The sequence below is a fragment of the Nycticebus coucang genome, chromosome 6 (genome assembly GCF_027406575.1).
Source record: "Nycticebus coucang isolate mNycCou1 chromosome 6, mNycCou1.pri, whole genome shotgun sequence".
Classification (NCBI taxonomy): Eukaryota; Metazoa; Chordata; class Mammalia; order Primates; family Lorisidae; genus Nycticebus; species Nycticebus coucang.
Genome location: NC_069785.1, coordinates 54,272,903 through 54,300,233, shown reverse-complemented (window position 1 = coordinate 54,300,233; position 27,331 = coordinate 54,272,903). Strand labels below are relative to the sequence as shown.

Here is a 27,331-nt window from a genome sequence, read left to right as displayed (position 1 = left end):
AGATATTTACCTAAGAGTAAATTCAAGACCTGAACTCAGTTATTCTGTCTCAGCTAAAAAGACTAAATTAGGTTTGATAGCCTCTAGGGCTTGTTTTTTTGGGGGGTGGATGGGGGTTGTTTGTGGTTTTTTTTTTTTTTGAGATAGGAGTCTGTCTCTGTCAGCCAGGCTAAAGTACAGCAGCCTTGTCACAGTTCACTGCAACCTCCAACTCCTGGTCTCAATTAATCCTCAGCCTCCCCAGTCTCTGGGACTACAGGCGTGCACTACCATACTTGACTAATTTTTCTTTTCTTTTCTTTTTTTTTTTTTTTAGACAGGGTCTTGCTCTTGTTCAGGCTGGGCTTGAACTCCTGACTTCAACTGATCTTCCTGCTTTGTTCTCCCAGAGTGCTGGCATTATAGGCATGAGCCACTGTACCCACCCAGGATTTTTTTCCTGAAGTTTTTTTTAGGAAAATATTCTCCAAAATTTAAGGACTTTAGTTTATTTTGTACTTGCTTGAAGAGTTAAATTTTATTCATTATTTCATAAGAAAAAAGTGATCTTATGAGAAATCCATCTTTCCTTATGATTTATCCTGCTCCCAGTACACTTATATAAAGTCACTACCAAGTACTCAAAGGCAGTTGTTCTCATACTGCTTCTAAAAACTCAGGTTATTTTGTGACATAGTAGTGGAGTTATTGGCATATATGCTATTGGACAAAAAAAGAAAAAATGAGTTTCTGAGGTCATTTAATGCTAGGTACCTATTCCAGGTAAACTATTTTAGGTAAGTAAACCTTTAGGCAAGGTTTTCTTAAGAGAATGTATAGACAAACATTGATATATTTGTGACTTCCCATATCCAGACTGGGATAGTTCATCCAAATGGTTTAGTTTACAAATTCATAATCTTCCCCAATATGTCTACCATTCAGCCCCTGGGAAACGTTCCAAGCCCCAGAGTCTTTTTCCGGCATAATCGTTCTCTCTCTTCTCCCTGCCACTGTGGCCCCGTCTTGGTACAGAGCCAACTAGAATCCCCCTGAGGTACTGCTTAGTGTAGGGCTCCCCCCATCCCGTCTGAGTCACTGCTCAGAACTTTTATCTTACCTTCCACAAGACTTTTCATCTAATCTGGGTGAAGTGTTTCATATTCTTTATTACAAAATCAGTTATTCCCTTTTGTGCTTTTAGTTCTTTCTGATTCCCTTCATTAACCACAATGGAAGTGAGTTTGGGTCCGCTGTGGCTTGGTGAATATTTTTCTTTTTAAAGGGACAGCTAAGTTAACATCAACTTAATTTTCTAATGGCAAGAAAATGGATACCAAGGAAGGTAATGACCAACCAGTGAACCCAGTGGCTGAAATTCTGTTAGCAGTAATATAAGACTTTACAACTGCAATGTGATTTATTTTTTTAATTGTTTATAATGGTAACTGAAAGAAATGGGCCTTTTTAAAATTTCAGAATATTATGGGGGTACAAAAGTTTCAGTTACATGAATTGCTTTTTTACGGTTTGAGTCAAACTTGTAAATGTACCCATCACACAGAGAGTGTGCACTGTACCAAGTAGGTGTAAATTTACCCGTTCCCTCTTTCTCTGTCCCACCTTCTTGGTGCCCATGAATGTTGAATGATTAGCAGTTTGGTAGTAGGTACATATGGTGTTTATTTTTCCAAGAAATGGGCCTTTTGGTATCTGTTCAGTTTTTTCCAGGTTGTTATTTCCCTAAGGAAAAGGTAAATTTAGACTTGTTCTCTCTTTCAGAAAAGAGGTGATGATTTTGAAACCGTCTCCTTCTGGCTCTCTAACACATGCCGATTTTTGCACTGTTTGAAGCAGTACAGTGGAGAAGAGGTGAGAAAACTTTCCTTATAAAACCAGCATGCTATACTTTCTCTGGCTTTTTTAAGGAAAATTTTAAAAGCACAAAAGTTTAACTTTTTGTTGACTTAGAAACCCAGATTCAGAGGTGGCTTGAAAGTTCATTATTTGATGTTCGTTATCTATGATACAGTAAATTGGAGAATGACATAGTTTTTTCCTTGTAAGAGTTTATATTATGACAAAGCACAGAAAAATAAAACAAGCATCAGTCAATGAATGGTTACCAGAAATGAAACTTTTTATCAATATGTCAAAGTGAGCTTTCCAAGAACCAGTATCAAAATATTGCACTAACATATGCCAATAAAGAAGTGTGTCAATTTGGGCCTGCCACTGCACATTAAAGGTGATCAAGGATAAGATATGAGTAAAGATCATGTTTCTTTTGATTTGTCCAAAAATTTCTATTGCTTTTGTTTGTATGGATATGTTCATCAGTTGCTCGATAAACTTTAATGTATTTCAAAACTACATAAAATATTAATAATTACTTTTCAGTCAGGACTGCTGAGTATGTGCCAGATAGCACATACTATAAACAATGTTATGTTCTTACAACATCCCAATGAAGTAGGAATTATAGCCCAGTTTTACAGATGACAAACTAAAGCTCAGGGAGGCTCATCAATTTGCTCACATCCTCTCAGCCAGAAGGAGCTCCGCTGGGATGCCGGGTCTGCCTGCCCCTGAGCACCTGTGGCCCTACCCCACTCCCCTCCATACCTCCCCAGCCTTTTCTAGGAGGGCAGCAAAGAAGCTGATCAGTAGTGCTTTCTGAGCACTCAGATGCAGAGGACTGTCCCAGAAAATGATAGAAAACACAAGGATGAGCAGACATGGTCCCTAAGAAGGTGGGACCATCAGACCAGAATCCTGCAGAGCAGTCAGTTACCATGTCCTGTCAGTTCCCACTTATGGACCATGTCATTAATTAGGTTGTAGGGAGGCAGTCTCTGTAAAAATTGGTCTATCTCAAGAAGATGTTATATGCCCTTTGGGTATAATTCTTACCAATAGGACTACATTTAATAAATTGAAGTTGAGGGCGGCGCCTGTGGCTCAGCGGGTAGGGTGCCGGTCCCATATGCCGGAGGTGGCCGGTTCAAACCCAGCCCTGGCCAAAAAAAAAATAAAAATAAAAATAAAAAAAAATAAATTGAAGTTGAGTTAAGTGCCTTAGATAATTTAGCATTTCATAAGTGAAACATTCATTCACTTTTTCAGTTAAGTTCTCCCAACTTGTTTTGTTGACATTGCTGTTGGGAAGATACATGCTGGATTGCCAGGTTTAGCTATTATTCAAAAGCTCATAAGAAGCGGGGGTGGAGGGGATATGAGGGAAGCAAACAAATACACAGCCCTGGAGAGTGACTGTCCTGGCATTTGCTTGTGGGGTGGATGAACCTCCATAGAAAGAGGACAGAGAGCATGAAGGTGCTAATCAAACAGGAGGCAGTTAAACAGACAGAAGAGATACTTCATTCTGTGTGTTGTTAACTTTGCGTTCTGACTCCAGGGCTTTATGAAGCACAACACGTCTCGCCAGAATGAACACTGCCTCACCAATTTTGACCTGGCTGAGTATCGGCAGGTGCTGAGTGACTTGGCTATTCAGATCTACCAGCAGCTTGTGCGGGTGTTAGAGAACATCCTTCAGCCCATGATCGGTAAGGCCAGGCACTGCTGAGCATGGCAGCTTGCCTGTGTTAGGAGCCCATCAATAAATAGCTACCAGTGGCACATGTTTGGGGCATGTACTCATATGCATTCATATAAATACATCAATTCATGTGCATGTATTCATAAATTATTAAGATACAGGCCTAAAATTAGCTGAGGAATTCCAGAAACCCAGCCATCGCTGAAGGATGCATCAGAATCACTGCTTTGACACAATTGAAACACCAATATCTGGCTCCCTCCCTCTCTCTTAAGATTGGGTTATGCTTAATACCCAGCAGTAGACCTCATACCTTGTCTAGTTTTCAAAAACACTTTGAACTTCACACTAAAACACCTCTACACAGGGCTTTCCTACAGGCCCAGCTAAAACCAAGGAGGCTTGGGAGGCTTTGCACTTTGACAAGCTGCAGTGAGATGGCCTGGAAGGTAATGTGGCAACAAAGGCAGGTCCATGGTGAGCCGTACATCTCATGGCCCCTGTGGAAGTTGTTAAAGGCAATTTGGTTTAAAATAGTAGTTTCTGCCAGGCACAGTGGCTCATGACTATAATTCTAGTACTCTAGGAGGCTGAGGTGGGAGGATCACTTGAGGTCAGGAGTTTGAGACCAGCCTGAGGAAGAACAAGACCCCATTTCAACTAAAAATGGAAAAAATTAGGTGGACATCATGGTATGTGTGCCTACAGTCCCAGCAGGATCACTTGAACCCACGAATTTGAGGTTGCTGTGAGCTCTTATGACTCTATTGCATTCTTCCTGAGGCTATAGAACCAGACTGTGTCTCAAAAACATAATAAAATTAAATTAAATAATAAAATAGTAGTTTCTGATTGGCTAAGCAGCTAAAGGTATTCAGCTACACGCACTATGTGTGATTTCATGTATCTTTCTCTGTGTGTGCTCTCATTCTCTACACCCAGATATGTTATAATATGTATATTTTTTTGAGTCAGAGTCTCACTTTGTCGCCCTTGGTTGAGTGCCATGGCGTCATAGCTTACAGCAACCTCTAACTCTTGAGCTCAAGCAATCCTGTTTCCTCAGTTTTTCATTTTTAGTAGAGATGGGGTTTCACTCTTTTTCAGGCTGGTCTTGAACTCCTGAGCTCACACACGTCAGCCTCCCAGAATGCTGGGATTACACACGTCACAGCTCACAGCAACCTCAAACTCGTGGGCTTAAGTGATTCTCTTGCCTCAGCCTCCCAACTAGCTCGGACTACAGGTGCCTGCCACAGTGCTCGGCTATTTTTTTTTTTTTTTTTGTGGTTGTCAATTGTTTGGCATGCCCGGGCTGGATTCAAACTTGCTAGCTCTGGTGTATGTGGCTGTCACCCTAGCCAGTTGAGCTACAGGCACCAAGCCTCAAATCCTATTTATTAATTTTTCTTGTTACTATGATTGCCATTGGGTTTTTTTTATATTCTTTGTCTAGGCTGATTTAGATTTATTTCCTACATTTTCCTCTAGTATACTTATGGTTTCATGCCTTAGATCTAAGCCTTTTATTTATCTTGAATTAATTTTTGTGACTGGTGAGAGGTAGGGGTCATGTTTCATTCATTTGCGTGTAGCTACCAATTTTCCCAGCACCCTTTGTTGAATAGGGCTTCTTTTCCCCCAGTGTACATTGCTGTCTGCTTTGTCAAAGATTAGTTGGTTGTAGGTAGATGATTTTATATCTGGGTTCTCTACTCTGTTCCATTGTTCTATGTCTCTTTTTTTGTACCAATACCGTGCTTTGTTACTATAGCCTTGTAGTATAGTTTTAAGTCTGGTAACGTAAAGCCTCCAGATTTGTTCTTTTTCTTTAAGATTGCATTGGCTATTCAGGCTCTTTTCTGGTTCCAAACAAAGCATGGAATTATTTTTCTAGAATTGTGAAGTGTGACTTTGGTAATTTGATGGGGATTGCATCGCCTAGTCATTTAACAGCAAAAACAACAACCATTTGGAGTCAATATGAGGTTCTGGGGAAGCTGTTCAGCACAAGGACATGGCTTTTGTTCTCAAGGGGCTCCCAGTTGGGGAGTAGGCATCTCAAAAATACTCTAGGGAGGCATAAGCCAAACGCCAAGAGAGCACAGTAGGGGGAGCAGCAGTGCCACAGATGAAAACAACAAGTCCTGGAGACTGAGGGTAGCCTGACCTCACTGCTGTTGTGGGTTAAGGAAAGGCCCATCTCTCCAGCCCCACAGCACTGCCCTCTCCCAAGTCTTCATCCAGACTCTTGTCAGTATCCTGCCTTTCTTACTATTTTGCCTCTGGAGCTCACATATCATGGAAAATACTTAACCCTAACCATTACCTACCTCTCTCAAAAACCCACCAAGATACCACATGCTTTTGCTATCACAAGGATACTGCTTCTTTTTTTTTTGGCCAGGGCCAGGTTTGAACCCGCTACCTCCAGCATATGGGGCTGGCGCCCTACTACTTGAGCCACAGGTGCCGCCTTTTTTTTTTTTTTTTTTTATATCGTTTTTGGCCAGGGCTGGGTTTGAACCTGCCACCTCAGGCATATGGAGCTGGTGCCCTACTCCTTTGAGCCACAGGCACTGCCCTGCTTCTTATTTTTAAAAGTATGTCATTAGGATGACTTAATCTCATGGAAAATTTTTGCATTTAAGAATTATTTTGGCTAGGTGCAGTGGCTCACACCTAAAAATCCTAATTTTCTGGGAGTCAGAGGCAGGAGGGTCACTTGAGGTCAGGACTTCAAGACCAGCCCTGAGCAAGATTGAGACCCTGTCTCTATAAAAAAGGGAAAAATTAGCTGGGTGTGGTGGTGGATGCCTATAGTCCCAGCTACTCAGAAGGCTGAGGCCAGAGGCTCTCTTGAGCCTAGGAATTTGAGGTTGTTGCGAACTAGGACAACGAAGCACTCTAGTGTGGCCAACAGAGCAATATTCTATCTCCCCCCAAAAAAAAAAAAGAAGAAGAATTATTCCTTCATTTAAGTTTAAAATCCAGAAGCCCTTTTTTGATGAAATTCCTTTTGTTTCCATTTTGATACTCAGATCATTTTCCTAAGTTGAATGTACGTGTGAATATGTGCACATGAAACAGGTTTTCTCCCGAATCTTCTTCTCTAACAACTGGAATACTCCTGCAGTCTCAGGCATGCTGGAACATGAAACAATTCAGGGCGTGTCTGGAGTGAAACCCACGGGGCTAAGAAAGCGAACCTCCAGTATTGCCGACGAGGGCACCTACACACTGGACTCCATTCTTCGGCAGCTCAATTCCTTCCACTCAGTCATGTGTCAGCACGGCATGGACCCAGAGCTGATCAAGCAGGTGGTCAAGCAGATGTTCTACATCGTGGGGGCTATTACCCTGAACAACCTCCTCCTGCGGAAGGACATGTGCTCCTGGAGTAAAGGCATGCAGATCAGGTGAGCAAATGCCAACATCGGTGACAGCTTCTTTTCGCTGCCCAGCTGGCCTGCCGGGTTTTGGAGAGCTGATGACTTGTTTGCAGTCAGTGCTCTGATGTCTGGTGCCATGTGGCCAAGGAGCAAGGGAGGAACCGGCATGGAGCCACTCTCTTCCCTGGCTGGATTTCTCCAGATCTCCATCATTATTGTGGCCTGTCTGTGCCTTGCCAACAGGGTCTCCGCATGGCTTGATTTGCTTGATATGAAACCCTGCTCCACTGTGCAACTAACGTGTTTGAGAGAATGAAGAGATGATGCAAGAATACACAAAGATGAGATAGCTGTTCCTCTCTTTGTATGTGTGTTTTAATTACACAATAAGAAGATGTAAAATTATTATGAATATTTCTAATGTTTGAGAGCTCTGAGAAATGTATTTTGGCAAAACATTTTTGTACCTATGGCAACAAGAGCAAGTCTAATAGATCTTTTACTTACTTACATACTTGAACTATGCCCCCTCTGTATTTTAAGGAAAGCTACAATACATGTCATCCCCAACTACTCCTCACCAGGACCTCACTATTATAATAGAATTGATTTTTTTATTTTTTTTGCAAATATTTTATAACAACTGGAATATTTGCTAAGTCTGGGGTAATGCCAGTGTTCTAATTCAGCCAGACCAGAGAGAAACTCAGACATGGAAGGCAGGTGTAACATGCTTTATTCAGCTCGGGGCAGCTGGTGAGCTAAGTTATGTGGGAGGCTCACGGCCAGCTAAGTTACACGTCGCCATCTGTGATCCACAGTCTGCAGTCCGAGCAAGGAAAGGTCCTGTGCACCTTCATACGTGGGGAACAAAAGTGGCAACATGCCAAGCAGCAGTTACATGCGCATGACTTCACTGTGCACTGTGATGGCCCTCTAGGAATACAGGGCACTTTCCCATGTATTTCCCAAGACAGCTTCATCTCGTCCCATATCCAAGGCCATGGGAGAGAAAGCCCAAACACTTTTTCATGTCCCTATACTGGGAAAAAGGCTTTCTTCCTACAAAAGTCTTTAATTAATCTCTGGAAACCTTAGGGTTCTTTTCAGGTTTTGCATTCTCACCCACATCTAGTCATAGTTAACTTTAAGAAGATAATACTCTCCACTCAGGTAGCAGAATTTATTATATATAAGCTTTGCTTATAAATGTGAGATCACCCACTGTCTTATCATAATGGCTTCTGTTTGCCCGATTACTACGTTCTGATTGGGGTTCACTTACCTCACTCTTAGTTTGAGAATCACTGTCACTTGGTTGGCCACCTGTGAAACCTCATCATCTTTGCATTTTCTTTGTTTCTCTCCCTACTGGAAGTCTGTCTCTTCCAAGGGCCCACTCTTTTCCTTGCTCTCCTTCTATCCCTGAGCTCTCTTAAGCCACTATCTCCATCTCCCAGGCACCTTCCTAAAGAGGCTTGAGCACAAGGCAACCCATGGCAGATCTGGTTATTCAGTTACCTAATTCAGAGTTTGTTTTACAGGATTAAGAGTGCTTTGAGGATTATCAGGTCTTACCCCACAAAAGGGACCCATCTCTTGAAATTGTAAGAGAGGCCAGAAAGTGTTATCTGGTCAGCTCACCAGTAAGGACAGAACAATATTATGTACTCTATTTGTTCATTACAAAAAGTCTTACAACTTTTGCTATTATGCCTTGATATCTATCTTTCATTAAGAGAATTATATTCTCTTGTCATTGAATCTTACGTAATTATGAATATAAGCCTCCTGACTCCTATAACGATAAATTTGTAAGCATAGCTGATGAGATTTAAGAAAATTAAACAAAAATACTGCTTGTCATTGTAACAGAAAATCCTGACAAGGCCACACACAAAAAATTAAAACATTTATGACAACACTCAGCAAATTTGCATTCTGTCTCTCATTCTCTCTCGCTCTCTTTTGGCATAGATATAATGTCAGTCAACTGGAAGAATGGCTACGTGACAAGAATCTGATGAACAGTGGGGCTAAAGAAACTCTGGAACCTCTCATTCAGGCTGCTCAGCTTTTGCAAGTGAAAAAGAAAACAGATGATGATGCAGAAGCGATTTGTTCCATGTGCAATGCTTTAACTACCGCCCAGGTAGGGCCACTTTCCCTGTTGTGAAATAAGTTAACATTCATCGAAGTAAGAAGTCTTCTGGTGACAGCTTGTGTGTGTGTGAGCTGACTTTATCGTGTCAGAGAAGGTGCATGTCTGTATAGATCTTAACGGAGATTTTACCAGAAATTATTTTAGTGTGAGTTTATATTTAATATTTGGCAAATATTTATTGTATTCTTACAGTGTTCTACAGACTGTTGCAGGCACTGAGATACAACCATAAACAAAACAAAATCTCTGCTTTCATGAGAATGTACATTTTATGGAGCTTATATTCCATAAAAGAATTTTCCATATTATTAAATATTTGAATGATTCTTTAGACTTTTGTTTAAGACAAATAATTCTTGTTCCTTCGATTCAACAAATGACTAATTGAGCTCTCATCTCAAGGCACCATCCTTGTTGCTGGAGGAAACACTTCAGTAAGGAAATGGCTGTCTTCACGGTGCTTCAGTTTACTAGGGAAGGCAGAGATGGATCCTGCTGACTCTACCATAGAGTTCTAATAAATTCTATAGTAAGGGGTCTAAAGGAAATCCTGAGGGGTGATAACTGTGTTCAGGGATGGTCCCATAGGCTGGGCATTGAATTTAACAAGTGAGAGGATGGGAGGGGCATTTGAGAACAGTGGCAACAGCATGAGGCAAAGAATAGGCATGAACATGCCGTTTTTCTTCTGCATCGTTATTTTCTGTGCTGACTCTTGGACTTTCTTATTATTTATCATGTATCTCATGACATAGACATCTTTGGTTATGTCCAATGCAGTTAAAACTCTATTGAGATCATTGGAATCCAGATTTGCGGCTTCTTAATCCTGAATTCATGTTTACGTAAGTTCTTGCTAAAAATGAAGCAGAAACACACTACTGAATAGAGATTCCCCCCCATTTCTGCCAGGTGTGGAAAGTAAGGATACCTGGGGGAAGCTGGAAGAGTTTGCTGTCATCCAGCTTTTAAAGAATATACTTCAACACTTTAATACACTCTGAGCACCTGTTTCTTAGAGTGAGGTAGATCTGTAGTCAATTTATGTAGCAAATTTTATTTAACAAAGTGGTCCTACTTTTCAAAGTTCTAATACTTGCCTCTGAGGGGCTAATCTCTGATTCACTGTATCACTCACAGACCTGATCAAGATGCCCACTCTCTAATTCACATCTCTCTGGTGTTTAATTTATTCTTTACCTATAGACTGTTGCGTGACTGGAGACGCGAACGAACAGCAGCTTTGCCGTGGGTGTAAACTCGCTCCTGTAATTAAGTCAAGAAACAGACTATACACCGTGGGATGGCTTATAGTGAAAATCTTTATTCCAAGTTTTAGTTTTATACTCTTCTAGTCACGTAGACACTTAATCTATTATCTGTTAGTTTCATCATCATCTTATCTTCTTTTTTACATATTTGAAATTTAACTTGAAAGGAAATATTTATCATATCAATGCAATCACCTGAGTAGTAAATCTCTTCTTCTAAACAGTGACTAATTTCCGAGCAGGTGAAAGTAGCCACAGGGGAATTGAATATCTTCAAGCATTCACTCAGTTTACTCAGTATGAAGTAATGACTGTGTCCTTCCCTCAGGGCAGAGCACCTATAGACCTCTGACAATATGTTGTTAACATATGTCAACCCTCTGGCCCGTATCTCTGAGGAAGGGTGGCATGCCCTTGGATCTCAGGCTTCACAGGGTGTACAGCTCAGAGAAAAGGCCTAAGGAATTTACAACTCCAAAAAAGCCTAACCCTGAGAGTAACCCAGGGGAGTCCAGGTCTCTTAAGCCTCTGGAAGAAAAGCAAGTCATTTTAAACTCACACTGAATTTATTTTGTGTGCTTGATGTAGGATATATTTATTTCTAAATATTATCCTACATAGACCAGCACTGTCATGCATTCAATTTTTATTTTTACTTTATTTTAATACATTTTAATTCAATAGTCACGTGGCTATTGTATTGGACTGCACAGCTTGAAAAAAGAAATAGCTTTCTACCTTATACAGGTAATTATTTATTTTTATTAGAAATGAGATATGACCATTTTACAAAAGAAATTAATTTGAGTTTTTTAAAAGACTTTCATACCCTCTAGTTAATCGGTTAATTTCTTTAAGAGACTTTTGTTGCCGCTTGGCGCCTGTAGCACAGTGGTTACAGCACCAGCCACAAACACAGAGGCTGGCGAGTTTGAACCCAGCCTGGGCCAGCTAAACAATGACAACTGCAACCAAAAAAATAGCCAGGCATTGTGGCCAGTGCCTGTAGTCCCAACTACTCAGGAGGCTGAGACAAGAGAATCTCTTAAGCCCAAGAGTTTGAGGTTGCTGTGAACTGTGACGCAATGGTACTCTACCAAGCGTGACATAATGAGACTCTGTCTCAACAACAACAACAGCAAAAAAAAAAAAAAAAAAGAAAGAAACTTTTGTTGCTATTCATGTTATTCATTTATAGTAACTTATCTTTTATAAAAATCATATTCAAAAAATTCAAAAGAAATATTCTATTATTTTTAATATGGCTAGATATGTATTTGTATATTAAGAGAGCAAGTTGCAGAAAATATTAGTAGAATGAATTCCATTTGTATAAAAAAATAAGCTAAAATATGGATAGAAGGTAGCTATAAGGGGACTCAGGACTTGGTTAACAATTTCCACTTTTAAGACTGAGAGGATAGGAGTGAGGCGCTATGATTTTTCTTTTTCTTTTTTTGTTTTTTCTTTTTTTTGAGACAGAGTCTCACTATGTTGTCTTCATGGTGTCACAGCTCACAGCAACCTCAAAACTCTTGGGCTTAAGCAATTCTCTTGCTTCAGCCTCCCAAGTAGCTGGGACTACAGGGGCCCACCACAATGCCTGGACATTATTTGGCTGCAGTTATCATTGTTGTTTAGCAGGCCCGGGCTGGGCTCAAACCCATAATCCTCAGTGTATGTGTCCGGCGCCCTGCTCACTGAGCTATGGGTGCTGAGCCTATTATTTTTCATGTTTTGTTCTTTTGTACTGATGAATGTTTTTTCTAAATTTATATGGCTTCTTAAAATATACAAATATTACATTAACACATTCTTGTAAAAATTTAACTAACAAATGTAAATGTGCCCTAAGATCAGATCCTTCTCTCTTCTCCCAGCCCGCCTGCTGAGTAGAAGTGAAAACTATATGCACGTATCCTTTTAATTTTCCAGGTATAGGTGCCCAGTATGTAATTCATAATATGCCAAAACCTTGATCATTTCATTTCTCACAGATTGTCAAGGTGTTGAATTTGTACACTCCAGTTAACGAGTTTGAAGAAAGAGTCTCTGTATCATTTATTCGTACTATACAGGTAAGTGCTCCTATCTTTTCTTTTCCTTGATTCAACAACAGTCTTTTGAATGGAAAATTAATAATTTATTGAAGGATAATGTATTTTTATCTATTATATTATATTATTTTACTGTTTTGATAACAGTTTATTGGGGAAATGAAGTGATTTTAAACAAAGATAAACATTAGCTAGGAATTTTCAGTAGAAATTTTGGCAGAAGATAGATTTGAAGAACTAATGCTGTATTTATTTTCTTTCTTCTTAATCTCCTCAGATGCGTTTACGAGACAGGAAAGATTCTCCTCAGCTGCTCATGGATGCTAAACACATCTTTCCTGTCACCTTCCCTTTTAACCCATCCTCCCTCGCACTAGAAACGATCCAGATTCCAGCCAGCCTGGGCCTGGGATTCATCTCACGGGTCTGAAAGTGATGTCCAGGCAAACATTGACAGTACATTCCTTGCCTGAAATAAGAACCCATTATTTCTAGTGGGCAACTGAAAATACATTTTTAAAGATAAAGTACTGATAATCTCCCAAACAAGAGGTTAGTAACTGGAAATCTCCCCTGAATGCTTTCATCATCTTGGAAACAAAGATAGGCTCCTTTGTGCTGTGTTATCTTTATAGCAACTCTTCATCCTCGATCAGTTAGGTATTCTGAGTTTACATGCAGGTGAATGATGGAAGGGGAGGAGGGAGGGAGGGAGGAAAGGAGGAGGAAAATGTGTCTTTATCTGCCAGCATTTATTTTAAATCCTTAACACTGCATTTAAGGGGTATAAAAAACACAGATTATATATGTGAGCTATTGTTAGGAAGGCTGCAAGGAAGAACCTCCTCTGTGCTAAACAAAAGAATTTAAAGAAAAGTCACCACTGAGTACATATCATATCAGCTTAGGAATCAATTATGTTGATATTGTCAAACTGGATCAAAAAATAAACTGGCAATATGTGAAGTAATTGGTCAAGTAACTTCCTTATTTGTGTCACTGTAGAGATAGTAAATGAATATTGGTTTGCTATATAGCATAGATGTCCACTTACTGTAGTTTACTGAGCATTTTAAATTGCTGCTACATACCGTCTTCTTAAAATGTAAGCGATATTCTTATTAGGCACTACAACAATAAGCTTCGCTTTTATCCACTCTGTTTACAATTCAGTCAAATCACAGTTTTAAATGGAGTACATGCAAATATCTATGGATTCACCTGCACAAGTAGCAGACACTGGAGAGTCATATAGTAATGTGACAAAATGCTTGACACTTAGGGGTAGGATTAGACTAAGCGGCTACTGTTGATGTCATTACTTATTCAGGATGTGTTACATTGATGTGCTCATTAACTTTCCCTGGTGGATAGTGTGCCAGGCTACAGTGTTCTAGGAAGTGACTTATCTTCAGTTACCAGATCAGACTCCTGCAGTGCATAGTTTCAACCTTAACAGGTTTTCTTTCTTCTTCTTAATTTATTAAGAATTAATCTCAGTTACTGTCTAGAAAAGATCATCAGAATATTCATGATTCAGGTATCAAAACATTGTCCTATAAATTATGCAAAGAAGGTATATAATAAATATTTAATTATAATTCAGTTTTTAGGCTTTGCAACTTCTGTGTTCTCAGATACCACTAGATACTTAAAAAAGCATCATATTAGGAATATTTTTAGAAAACTTATATAAGAAATATAAGAAGATTATTGAATTTTACAAAGGATTCGGTTCAGTTAGACCCATATTCTGTAAGTTTTCATTCTGAAGTTGTAATTAAACATACTCACCATTTTTTTCTAGAAATCTTATACAATAAATTATTCAGATTATGCAAAAGCAAATTCTTAGCTTTCATGAGAAACTCTAGTTCTGAATTACAATCATAGATTATATAATTTAACTATCAGATGGTCTATAAAAATGACATATCAAATATGTGCAATATTTATAGAAGTCAAACAGTTTCAAATCAGTGATAAAGATTGTTATTAAAAGTTAAATACTATAACTTATTTGGACCTCAGTTTCCTTGTTTATAAAAATAAGAGGGCTGGACAACTTATTTTTAAGGTCCTTTCCACATCTAACATCCTCTCCTTTCAGCATTTAGATCCTAGAGAAAGAACTGCTGCTCATCAGTAGGTCCGTCCTCTGGTGGAGAGACAAGTGTGTGTGCCTGTCAGTTCCTTAGGGTTAATGAAATGTAAAGTTGTAAGTTTGTGTAGCTGGAAACTTTCTTAAACAAACATGATTTGTGATATGTTTTTAGAAAGTCCTACTATATTTGTGTTATTTGAAAATTCATTAGTTTAAGTAATTTTTTATTACATCGTACACTCCTTTATTCAGTTTGAATTTATTTATTTGCAATATCCACTAAAAGCATTACTGATTCAATCACATTCTTTCAGTTTTCTCTGATTGTCAATGTGGTTTTCAGTAAACAATTAATCCTGTAACCATTTGGTTAGTACTGAATGTGTCAGAGTCTAACAGCAGAGATGAGACATAAGTGGGGGAGTTGCTAAGAAAATGCACCCATGGTAGGCTGCCCACCTCAGCCCCGGAAGTCCTCCAGATCCTTCCCCCCACTTAGTCCTGTGTTGCCTGACCTACACATTCCCTGAATCTGTCAGATCCTCGGGATCATGCTGTAGCTCCCTCTGCCAGGCAGCCCTTTTTCTTACTCCAGACAGCTCAGGTCCTGTGATGTCTCTGGCCTGGGTCTTCCTCTCTCACCTGTCTCCTGTCTTTCTGCTGTTGCGTGCTGGAGCCACTGTCCCGCACCTGGGCCAGAGCTCCCACTGCTGCGTCATGCAGTCTCCTGTTCAGTGATGGTGGCACAAAGGCTCTGCTGCTGCAGGGCTCCAGCTTCCTCCAAAGCCAACCCAGAACCTCAGACAAAGATCTGAATTAACTTCTCTTGGTGGCCCGAACTATTTCTAGTCATGACAAGCATACCTTTAAACCAGGGAACCTTAAGACCCAGTAAATGGCTCTGTATACTAGTATCTTGAAGGTATACAACAGTGGTTCTCAACCCATGGGTCGCAACCTGCAGGAACTGAATTAAAGGGCCACAGCATTAGGAAGGTTGAGAATCACTGGTATACAAGATTCTGCTGACCACGGGTACCTTTTGGCCAATTTGAGGACTGTTTTCTGTCTTCCACATTTTCGCACCCAGCTTCAGACACCTCTGCCAGCCTTTCCCCAGCCCATTTATTCACTCTCTTCTCCTTCCCTCAACTTATTGTATATCCCACCCCCTGTAGACTTGCCTGCTGTCTCAGGTGGATGGAGTCGTCCTCAGTTCTCCTGGTGGCCTTCTCACTTCTCTGCAGCACCTTCTTTAACATTTTCACTAATTGGCTCTTTCACAATTCCTCTGTGCCACACAATAATAGGAATTCAAAGGCAGAGATCTTAAACGCCCCAACATTTCTCTGTCTCTGCAGTCTTCTCCCCACTCACATTACAAACAGACTTACCAGGGTCCCCTGGGTGATGTCGATTGTTTAGGGTAAAAGAGAGCAACAATTCGTGTGTGACACTGACAGGGCCCTGTGGAAAGCAGTGCAGGGGCAGTACCTGGGCTTGGCTGTGCTTTCCCGCAGCACTCTCCTCTGCGTGAGCTCTCCTCACCCTCGCGGCGGCGTGGATGGTAGACAGGGTAGCTTCTACAGTTCTTTGCTGGTGGTCTTAGATGGAGACCAGGTCAGTGACCCACCTGAGGTCACACAGCCCTCAACCTGGGCACATGTGAGGCAGGAGACTTTAAAAAGTCAGGAGGTCATGTTCTGACCCTTCCAGTACCTGTGGGCTACCTAAGCCAGCAAGGGGTGCTCTTTTTCTTTATCAGAGTTGTCAACTGGCATGTGGGAATTGAGCAAGTGCTGAGTACCAAATTTTATTTGTTCTAAGGCAACCAAGCACCCAGAGCCGGCTGGTTTTCTTTTTTATCGTAACTACCTACTATAACTAGGCTTGACTTTTGTCATGAATCAGTGCTCACTGGGAGGGTGCCGTATTCTCTGGTTAGGCATTGATTAGTAGCAGGCTGTCAGAACCAAAAAAGACAGGAAGCAGTGCTAGCCTCTCTGAAGTTAAGAGGAAGGTCACTCTGCATACACCCCTCAGAGTTCCTGGTATAGCCACCAGGTGACTGCACAGCCTACAGAGAACCGGAGCCGCAGGCCACCCTTCCAATTTAGGTCCTTAGCACAGAGGAGCCCAGGCCACTGGGCACTTCTGAGGGCCATCCACCAGACAAGCCAGCTACAAGTCAGTGTGTATGAGGACACTCCAATGTGCGCAAATTGCAGGTGTTGACCTTGGAGCTAGGAGGTGTGCTGTGCGCGTGCGCCAAAGAGGCTCTGTGTATTGCCGTGGTCTCCGTGGTTAAGTGCGTTGCTGCTTGTTCTCAGGCTGTGCTGTGAGGGCCGCCTTAACCCTTGCTCCCTTCCCTTCTAGAGCTGCCTTAAGTTCTTCAGAACTTTTCCTCCATAAGGGGTATCTTGCCTAGAAGAATATCTTGCCCTATTTCTCAAGGTTTTATGAAGGTTTTGATTGGGGGTGGCCTCCAACAACTAATTCCTTTCCCCTCTTCCTGCATGACTCCCCTCCTCTTGTTACTTTCTCCTTTCTTTTCTTTCCAAACAGGTATTAGAAATATAAGGTCGCAACAATCTGAGTGAACGAAATGTGAGCTTAGAGAATGTTCCTGAGTTAGTGGGACTCTGTGTCACAGTAACCAAATAACATATGAAAGAAATATAGACATAGGTTAGATTCTTGGTAATACTTAAATGTCTTGTTTTCCACTAATCTTTTCTTAAGAAAGGTAAAAGGTACAACTCTAAAACTTTTCGTGGACCTTGTTGGGCATATTTTTTCTAAGAGTACTATAAAAGCTTGAGTTAAAACAGGAATGAATGCTTTAAGTTCTAATCCATCATATCACCCTAAATTAAACAAACCAACCCAGAATTACAATAGACTTCTCAATAGATCAGGAAGTGAAAAATATTGTATAAAATATCCTCCAAAATGCATTTTATATATTTTTTATTTTGTATTAACTTCACTTGATGGATATTATTGGATTCATAAAGTATCTAATAATTACTATTGTAATGGTTGAAATATTTGAAAGAAAAATGATGGGGTTTTTTTTAATCGAAATTGATATATACTAATCCAATGCTTGGTAGCTCAGTACATGTTCATGCATTTTTCAGAGTGAATAGTTTCAAATATCTTATTGTTGCCATCTGTTATAAAATTTTAGCCTATATTCCAGGCTCTCTAAATCATTTGAGCTATCATGTTTTTCCAACAAATGGTAATTTTTTTAAAAAAATGGATATGTATGTTTCATTTATGATTCCTAGTTATGTATTTCTGTAGGATCACAGAGTAACATTGATTTTTTTTGCGTGTCTTTGGAAAATTTCAATTGCTCTAACAGTGTTGCACTGTTAAAACGAGCTCATGACATTTAACATATTGTATTTTAATTAACTTTATTTATTAATTTGCTATGAAATTCACATGCCTTTGAACTATAATGAAATTAAACCTTGCAGTTTTTCAAATATTTTTCCTTGTTGGATCTAAAGAAGGAATTCTACTTTCATCTGCACATAAAAACATGATATCATCTTTGGAAAGTTCTTAAATGAAATATTTATCATTAAAAAGGAAACAGAAATACTGAGAAGTGAAAGGCATTATCAAGTCTTTAAGTCTGCTTTTAAACTGAACCCATTCCAGCATATCTTACATGAAATTTTTAAAAAATAAGTTAATAATTCACCTCATATCAACAAAAGCCTTTGAAACATGGGTTTTCACTAGATACCACCTAGTGCTAAGATGAAAAACAAAACAATAACAGAGTGATATTTATGCTCTAAATCTGTAATTGTCTAATGTTGTGCTTGGTAAATGTGTGTCATTAATGCTGTGTTCTCCTAGCTATTATAGAATATTATTTAAATAAAGATATGGATATAAATGGTTTTTGTGAATCAATGACTTATAAATAAACTCACTGCAAATGTTAAAACATCAAAACAAGGTGTTTTCCTGAAGACTGATGGATGCGAATATAACTTCTCATGAGAATATTCTAAGGAGTCTAGGAAATTTAGAAGTTGGCAAGTTTCCCTTCTATGTATGAAAACATAATGATATATATGATTAAGAAGGGAATTGCCAAATACTGAAACAATCATGCAAACAAAAAAAGGCAGCCTGTTTTCTTCAAGAGGAAGTTATACCTAAATGTATTGGAATTCTTTGATGAAGAAATAGACATAGAGGAATTTAATATACATAATCTGCTTAGACTTCCAAAAGATTGAGGATGTGATTTATATCAAATGTTCTACTTTTTTTTTTTTAGACAGAGCCTCAAGCTGTCACCCTGGGTAGAGTGCTGTGGCATCATAGCTCACAGCAACCTCCAACTCCTGGGCTTAAGCGATTCTCTTGCCTCAGCCTCCCAAGTAGCTGGGACTTCAGGCACCTGCCACAACGCCTGGCTATTTTTTGGTTGTAGTTGTCGTTGTTTGGCAGGCCTGGGCTGGATTCGAACCCTCCAGCTCTGGTGTATGTGACTGGCGCCTTAGCCACTTGAGCTACAAGCGCCGAGCCCAAATATTCTACTTTTTAATAGACTAGGAAAGTCGACAAACTTTTACACTGGAGAAATAGCAAAAAATTATGTAAATGTACTTCTTAGGATGAAGAAACAGAATGGGGTTATTCAGAACGGTGATGGAATTAGTCTCACCTTCATTTATAATAAGCAATGAATCTAGTCATGCGCTATATAACATTCTGGGACCACATATATTATACCAAGGGACTACGTACATTATAGCCCCACAAGATTATAAGGCAGTATTTTTACTATGCCTTTTCTATGTTTAAATACACAAATATTTACCATTGTGTTATAATTTTTTTTTAGAGTCACTCTGTCGCCCTAGACAGATCATAGCTCACATCATATGTCACATCATAGCTCACAGCAACGTCAACCTCTTGGGCTCAAGAAACCCTCTTGCCTCAGCCTCCCAAGCAATTGGGACTACAGGCGCCCACACAACATCCAGGTTTTGGTTTTGTTTTTTTTTTTTGAGACAGGGTCTCACTATTGCTTGAGCTGGTCTTAAACTCGTGAGCTCAAGCAATCCATCACCCCAGCCTCCCAGAGTGCTAGGATTACAGGTGTGAGCCACTGCACCTGGCCGCATTGTGTTACAGTTGCCTACAGTATTCAGTACAGTAGCATGCTGTAGAGATTTGTAGCCTAGGAGCAGTAGGCTATCCCATATGGCCTATATGTGTAGTAGGCTATACCTTCTGGGTTTGTGTCAGTACTCTCTATGATGTTCACACAGCAGTGAAATTGCCTAATGGTGCATTTCTTAGAGCATAGCCCCTTCAAGTGACAGATGGCTCTACATGGTTTTTATGTAAATTATACACTTCCTACCTCCATGTCACATTCATGTCCTCCCTCGTGACTCATTCAACTCATTTATTAAGCACTTCTCTGGGCCCTAGAAATAGCATCCAAATTAAGTTGAATTATTATCCCCATGGATAATATTTACAGTTAGTGAGACACCAGGGTATTACAAGCAATGAAATGGCAAAATTTGCTAAATAAATTGGAACTGAGTCAAGGTTATCCCCCATAATAAAATCACTCTCATCCAGTTCCATTTGACATGTTCATTAGTATTCTTTGTGAGGCACAAGACAAAAACCAAACTCAACCAAGAAGGAAATATTATATTAAGTTCAGGGTTTTGGCCTCATTCTTACCCAAGTGACAAAGATGTGTTTGGATTTGTTCTATGGCTCTGCCTTCTAGCCTCTTTCTCAATGTTGCCAGTAAGACATTCTAGGATGGAGTCTTAGTGACTGGCTCGAGTTCTACTTCCATCCCCAGAACCATCACTCATCCAGGGGAGTGGAGAACTCTGCTTGGCCTAGCCTGAGCCATACCCCACTGCTGAAACTAGAAATTAGATCATCTTCACAGAAAACACAAGACTGGTGAGTGTACCAGAAAGCTAGGGTACAGCTAACAGGAAATGGAAGCAACACAGCAACACCTGTCTACTGGAATGCCTTCTCCTAGATAGGTGAGAGAGAGGGACCATGCTGCCCTGGGACTATGCCGTGTGCGTGGAAGTGTGGGACTGCAGCTTCCCAGGTGATCTCAGCAGTCAGCATGAGTGTACAGAGAAGCAAGTAAGGTGCTATGCAGCTGAAGAATTCTGGAAGCTTACCACCCAGGAAAGGGACCTGGGAGTAATACGGTGTGTCCACTAAACACAGATCTTTGTGCTGCTGAAACCAAAACACTGTGGTTAAAAATATAACCCATCATACAGACCTTGTTAGCACCATATTGGCTCACTATGGGCAGTGCTGGTTATTGAGTTTCAAGCAAAACACAGGGCAATATATAAGAGGTTCAGATAATTAAAGGAACAGGATACTGCCCATAAGCACATTTTGAAAATCCTAAGATAATTCAGTCTGGAGAAATGAAAGTCAAGAAAGCAAAAATGTGAGCAAGTGTTATAAAATTATGCTTAGTACAGGTAATGAAAATATGAATTATTCACCCAAACCTAAATATTGTGGTAAGTAGATGTATTTTGAAACTTCTGCAAAGTTATTGGAAAAGAAAGAAAATACCAGTTTATGTTGTCAATAGTCAACTTCTGAAACTCATTTCTTTTTTTTTTTTTCTGAAACTCATTTCTTAAGAATCTGCATCACCAAGAAACATTAATGAATTTGAAGAGTTTGATCAATGCTACTTGAGAAAAATATATAAAAACAAAAAACAAAAATAACCCACTAAGAAGAGCTGAGTTTATCAAAGCTAGGTTATAATACAAGAAGACAATGGTTCCTTTTCACAGCATACCTATGATAATTCTAAAACCAGGATGACCCTAGGATGGTAATCCCTGTGTAAAAGAATGAGGATCCTGGGATGGGTTAGAACTTTTTATTTATTTATTTATTTATTTATTTATTTATTTATTTGAGACAGAGTCTCATATTGTTGCCCTTGATAGAGTGCCATGGCGTCATTGCTCACAGCAACCTCAAACTCTTGGGCTCAAGCGATTCTCTTGCCTCAGCCTTCCAAGTAGCTGGGACTACAGGTGCCTGCCACAACACATGGCTATTTTTAGAGACAGGGTCTCGCTCTGGCTCAGGCTGGTCTTGAACTTGTAAGCTCAGGCAATCCACCCCTCCTCGGCCTCCCAGAGTGCTAGGATTACAGGTGTGGGCCACCATGCTCAGCCTGTTGGAAGTTTTTAAAAATTACCTCACAAAAATGGAAGAATAGACAGAGGAAAATACGGGAGGGAATGGGCTTGGCCATTAAGTTATATGAGCAAAGAAAGGTGAAAAGCCCATGGACCATTCTTGAATTGGCATTAAGTGCCACAGGAGAAATATTTCTCACATTTCAAAAGCAGACTTTAGGAGTTCTGACAGGACAGCATGAGGAGTTCTACACACACACTCTCTAGTGGGTCTGAAACTGGTGAGAATTATTTTAAAACCATACCAAGCCTCTAACCACTTAAAGTCTCTAGAAATGGTCCTAAGAGCATACAGCAAATGGAAAATATTTATTCAAGAAAATACGCTAAATTTTTATAAGAAGAATTAGCTGTGAGGGCCAGGCATGGTGGCTCACACATGTAATCCCGGCACTTGGGAGGCTGTGGCGGGTATATTGCCTGAGCTCACAGGTTTGAGGCCAGCCTGAGCCAGAGTGAGACGCCCCTACCCCCGTCTCTAAAAAATAGCTGGGCATTATGGTGGGCACCTGTAGTCCCAGCTGCTTGGGAGGCTGAGGTAAGAGGATCACTCAAGCCCGAGAGTTAGAGGTTGCTGTGAGCTAAGATGCCACAGCACTCTACCAAGGGTGACCAAATGAGACTCTGTCTAAAAAAAAAAAAAAGAAGAAGAAGAAGAAAAAGAAGAGTGAGTTGTGGAATCTAAACCAAGTTTTGCTCCCTCCTTCCGTCTTTCCAGCTCAATAAGACAGGAACTCTGCTCTAGATTGGTAAAACCAAGAATGCAGCCGCCTCCTCCAGGCCCCCAGCTCCCAGGGAGAGCTTCCTTCCTGGGTTGGGGAAGATGTCAGCCTTTCTCATATTGCTTCTATCTACCTATTGCTGAGACTACAAGTGAATGCAGCCAAGAGGTGGGGGCTCCCTTCAATCCCCATTCATGGTTCACAGTTTCTATCTACAAATACAGGGACCCTGATTGCCCTCAACCAGGTTTATAAGGGAGTGGTGTCATGCTGATAAAGGCCAACCAAAAAGACATAGGTCTACTACTCCCCATCCACTGAGCGTTCAGCTTCTAAAAGCAGGGACATCACTCAGAGAGATACAAGTCATTTTCCCCAGCCCCGTTTGCCAAGCAGAGGCTCATTTTTCCCCCTGGGAGCAGAAGCAGCTATAAAACAGTGCCAAACTTTTTCCTAAAGGAACTGACTTCATTTGCAACAGAGTATATATAGAGAAATTCAAGCCTAAAGACACTTCAAAAACAGGTGAGGTTTTAGCAGGAACTGAGAAGAGATTGGTACATTGATTGGCAATGTAGGCCAAACTGTAGGCTAACCACTTTTCTGGAGAGATTGGGAAAGAGAGCCAGGAGGAGTCTTTGTGGAATCAAAATTTAAGTCTCAAACATTGACCTCGAGAACTATCTTCGCTATCAAAGAAGCCCAAAATTGATTGGATATTGGATTAGTTTATGAAGCAATTTATACTTTCACCAGTAACAACCCATGGCATTGTTGAAAGCAACAGAAAAATCAGATGCCATTAGTGGAGCTTAACAGCTGAATATTAAGATAGTGAAAGTGATGTCACTCTAGGTCAATTGTGGGTATAATCAGGCTACACGCTGAAGAGCAACACCAGAGGCTTCACACTATGAAGGCTGGGGAGATTAACAAGCCCAGTTTATTAACAAAAACAAGGACCAGCACTCAGAGTTTCCATATTATCAGAAATGTTCAGATTGCAAACACTGGTAGGGAAAAAAAGACACTGAAAAGAAACAGGAAAGTATGACCTGTACACAGAAAAATAAAACCAGGCAACCAAATCTCACCGTAAGAGCAACCAGATGTTAAATTTAACAAAGACTTTAAAGTATCCATTATAATTTACATGAACCAAAAGAAACTATGACTAAAGAATACATCTGATGAATGACAGCAATGACAAAAGGGACAGGAGGAAGGAATTTCATTATTACAAGGTACTTGCACTATCTGTGAAGTGATACAATGGTATGTGAAGATGGATTACTTATACACATACATTGCAAACTCTAGTGTAACCACTATGAAAAGTGAAAATGACAGTCTAATTGATATGCTAAGAAAGGAGAAAATAAAATAAAATAATTAAAACCACAAATGGAAGAAAAGGAATGGAAGATAAAAATAAGGACAAAGACCAAGGGCAACATATAAAACAGTTAGCAAATATGGTAGATATTAATCCAACTATATCAAAAGGTGATTTAAATGCCCATGATCTAAATACACCAATTAAAAGGCTGATTTTGTCAGAGTGGATCAAAAAATAAGACCCAAATCAAGATCCAACTGTATGTTGTCTATAAAGTGGTTCTAAAATCATAATGGACTCCAAATAGACAAAACACAATTGAAAAAGAATAACGAAGTTCGAGGACTCATACTCCCTGACTACAAAACTTACTACAAAGCAACAATAATCTAAAGCAGTCTGGTGCTGGAATAAATACAGCAGTGGAATAGAAAAGAGTGCAGAAACAAACCCATGTGTTTATGATGAACTGGTTTTGCATAACGGTGTCATGACCATTTGACGTGAGAAAGAATAGTCTTCAACAAATAGCATGGAGACAATTAGATAGCTACATGCAAAACAAAGAACTTAGGCCCTTAACTCATACCATATAAAAAAAATAACTCAAAATGGGTCACATAGGCTTGAATGTTAAGAGCTAACACTGTAAAACTCAGAAGAAAATACAGGAGCAAATCTTCACAACATTGGATTGACAAGGAATTCTTAGCTATAACACCAAAAACATAAGCAAAAAAAAAAGAGAAAAGAAGTTGGACTTCATCACAGGTGAAAACTTCTGTGCTTCATTTAACATCATCAAGAAAATGAAAGGGTGGCTCAGCACCTATAGCTCAGCAGCTGGGGTGCCAGCCACATACACCAGGGCTGGCTGGTTCGAATCCAGCCCAAGCCTGCCAAACAATAATGACAACTACAACCAAAAAATAGCCAGGCCTTGTGGGCGGACCTTTGAACGCCCTTTGTGGGCGCCTTTAGTCCCAGCTGTTTGGGAGGCTGAGGAGAGAATTACATAGGCCCAAGAGTTTGAGGTTGCTGTGAGCTGTGACCCCACAGCACTCTACCCAGGGCAACATAGTGCAACTCTGTCTCAAAAAAAAAAAAAAAAAAAGTGAAAGGTCAATCCACTTAACAGGAGGAAATATTTGCAAATCTTATGTCTGACAATGGAATCATATTTAGACTATAAGAGAACTCTTATATTAAACAGACAATTTAAAAATGGACAAAGGATCTAAATAGAAATTTCTCAGTGGGGGCAGAGACAAGATGGCTGACTGAAGCCAGCTTTCCACAGAGGCTCCTGTCCAGAAGGAGAGTTAAAGGACAGAAATTTAGCAAGTAACCTGGTGAATTAGAGCTGCACCAAGAGAGAAGTTTGAAGAATGCACATCAACCCCACTGAGGCGAGCTATGACCCCAAGGATACAAACAAAAGGTACAAAATCCATCACCATGAGAATGGCTCGGAGTGCCCCACAAACAAATGAGCAGAGTTCAAAGGTCCTCCCACTACACTCCACAGGAGAGACCCTCTAAAAACTGGACCTACCTCCCCTACTAGGGTGCCACAGCATTCTCCTGCCAGGCACAAAACTGTATAAAACTGTGTATATACTCTACCTGCAACTCTGAGCTCCCAGCACTCGCCTCCACTCTCACTCTGAGGTCTGGAGGCCTGTCCCCCAGGAGTCCAGATTCTTGGGTGATTTCTCGAGGGGTGTGGACAGGGCCTAAACTGCAGCTGGTCAGTGCTGACTATGCAGCACAGGAGTGAGGAGAGGACGGTTGGCCAAGAGGGAACCATGCTGGAGCGGCAGTGCCCCGAGGCGCAAAGCAGCAGCCGTCTTTTGGCAACAATAGGGTTCACTCCCGGGTATTCTGAAGCCACACACCCCCCGTCTTCCTGGGCAACCAGAGGAAGCCGGGCATCTACTCAGGTGGCAACCACCACGGAATAGATGTGGGACGGAAACGCAGGCCCCGTGAGTAAAGGATTTGCCTGAGGCGGTACCAGCCTCAGTGGAGTGCAGGGACTAGAAACACACACGCAGAGCCGATTTCCAGGGTGGGGCTGACCCAGAGGACCGCTTTACTGAGCCTAAGACACACCCGGCCCTCAGGGGATCTTCAGCTTATACACAAAAGAAGACAGGTAGCTAGAACTGAAAGCTAACCGAATACAAACCTGCAGGAGCAAAGACAGGGACTGAGGCACAAGCTCTGGGAAGTCAAAACAGCTTCTCTTCTGCAGGGGAATTTAGCAGGGACAGAAACAAATTCCCACAAAGTTGTTCTGTTCTGTTCTGTCAGTAACATCAATCAGGGGCGAGGCTAGAAATGAGTGAACACCCTCCAGCTTCTATCAAGCACCCGAGGTTGTCAGCCTCACCTCCCCCTGCTAGATAGAGGCAGGGCGCAATGGCCTGGCTGAGCAGAAATAGATTTCCTTGTGATTCAGGCAGGTGCAAACCCCTGGAGAATCTGTTCACTACAGGCAACTGGGTCACAGCCTTGCGGGTGACTATCAGTGACTGGGTGTGACAGAGGTGCAAGGTAGGGAAGGAGGCATCAACCTTCCCAGACTGACCTATTTGCTGGGTGGGTCCTCCTGACTCCACGGAGCACTGAAGCAAGCCATATCTGAGTAGTCACCAGACCCCTGCGATCCGGTTGCCAGAGACCTTTTAAACTCTCCCACTTGAGACACGTGCTGACTGAGACAATTGATTTGGACCTTTTAAACTGAGCCAATCGCCCGAGGACCATTCAGGTGGTGCCCTGGGTGTGTGGTTGTAGGAAGGTTTGATTTTCCTTTACCAATTGTTGCCTGTGTGGGGCGGGGTGACTTAATTGCTGGTATTTCTCCACAGCTGAGACTTCAACCCAGAGTAACTGTTTCACTAGAGTCGAAAAGAGACAAGCTGAAAACAAGACAGACCCACTTAGCCCCAACACACCAAACAGGTCCCCGGTTTCTCAGGCCATAACACAGTACAGGTCCTTGACAAACCTCCAGGGGAAAAATCAAATGGTGTAAAACCATCATGGGGCAGAATCAGCAGAAAAACTCTGGTAACATGAATAACCGGAATAGATCAAACCCCCCCCCCAAGCAAAGATATGGCAGATGTAACTGAAGATCCCATTCATAAACAGCTGGCCGAGATGTCAGAAATCTAATTCAGAATTTGGTTCGCAAACAAGATTAATAAAATGGAGGAAAATTTGGAATTAGAAATTCGAGCAGCAATTCAAAAGTCGGAATTAGAAATTTGAGGAGAAATTCAAAAGTTGTCTCAAGACAAAGCCACCAAAGATTTTGATGCACTAAAGCAAGAATTTGAAGCTCTCAAAGATCTGAAAAATACAGTAGAATCCCTCAGTAACAGAGTGGAGCAAGCAGAAGAAAGGATTTCTGTCATTGACGACAAAGCCTTTGAACGCTCCCAAACTCTGAA

General features: G+C 40.8%; 1 protein-coding gene across 4 annotated transcripts in view; it reads left to right on the top strand.

Moving 5' to 3' along the window:
- MYO5A (myosin VA) overlaps positions 1–18,451 on the top strand; it is a 210,103-nt gene extending 191,652 nt beyond the window's left edge. For all 4 annotated transcript variants that reach the window (XM_053595125.1, XM_053595127.1, XM_053595126.1 and 1 more), the window contains 6 exons: positions 1,762–1,851; positions 3,398–3,548; positions 6,678–6,960; positions 8,911–9,085; positions 12,366–12,446; positions 12,703–18,451. In XM_053595125.1, the coding sequence (XP_053451100.1) occupies positions 1,762–1,851; positions 3,398–3,548; positions 6,678–6,960; positions 8,911–9,085; positions 12,366–12,446; positions 12,703–12,855 (933 nt within the window). In that variant the 3' untranslated portion in view covers positions 12,856–18,451. The remainder of the gene's footprint in view (positions 1–1,761; positions 1,852–3,397; positions 3,549–6,677; positions 6,961–8,910; positions 9,086–12,365; positions 12,447–12,702) is intronic.
- The last annotated feature ends 8,880 nt before the right edge of the window (positions 18,452–27,331 follow it).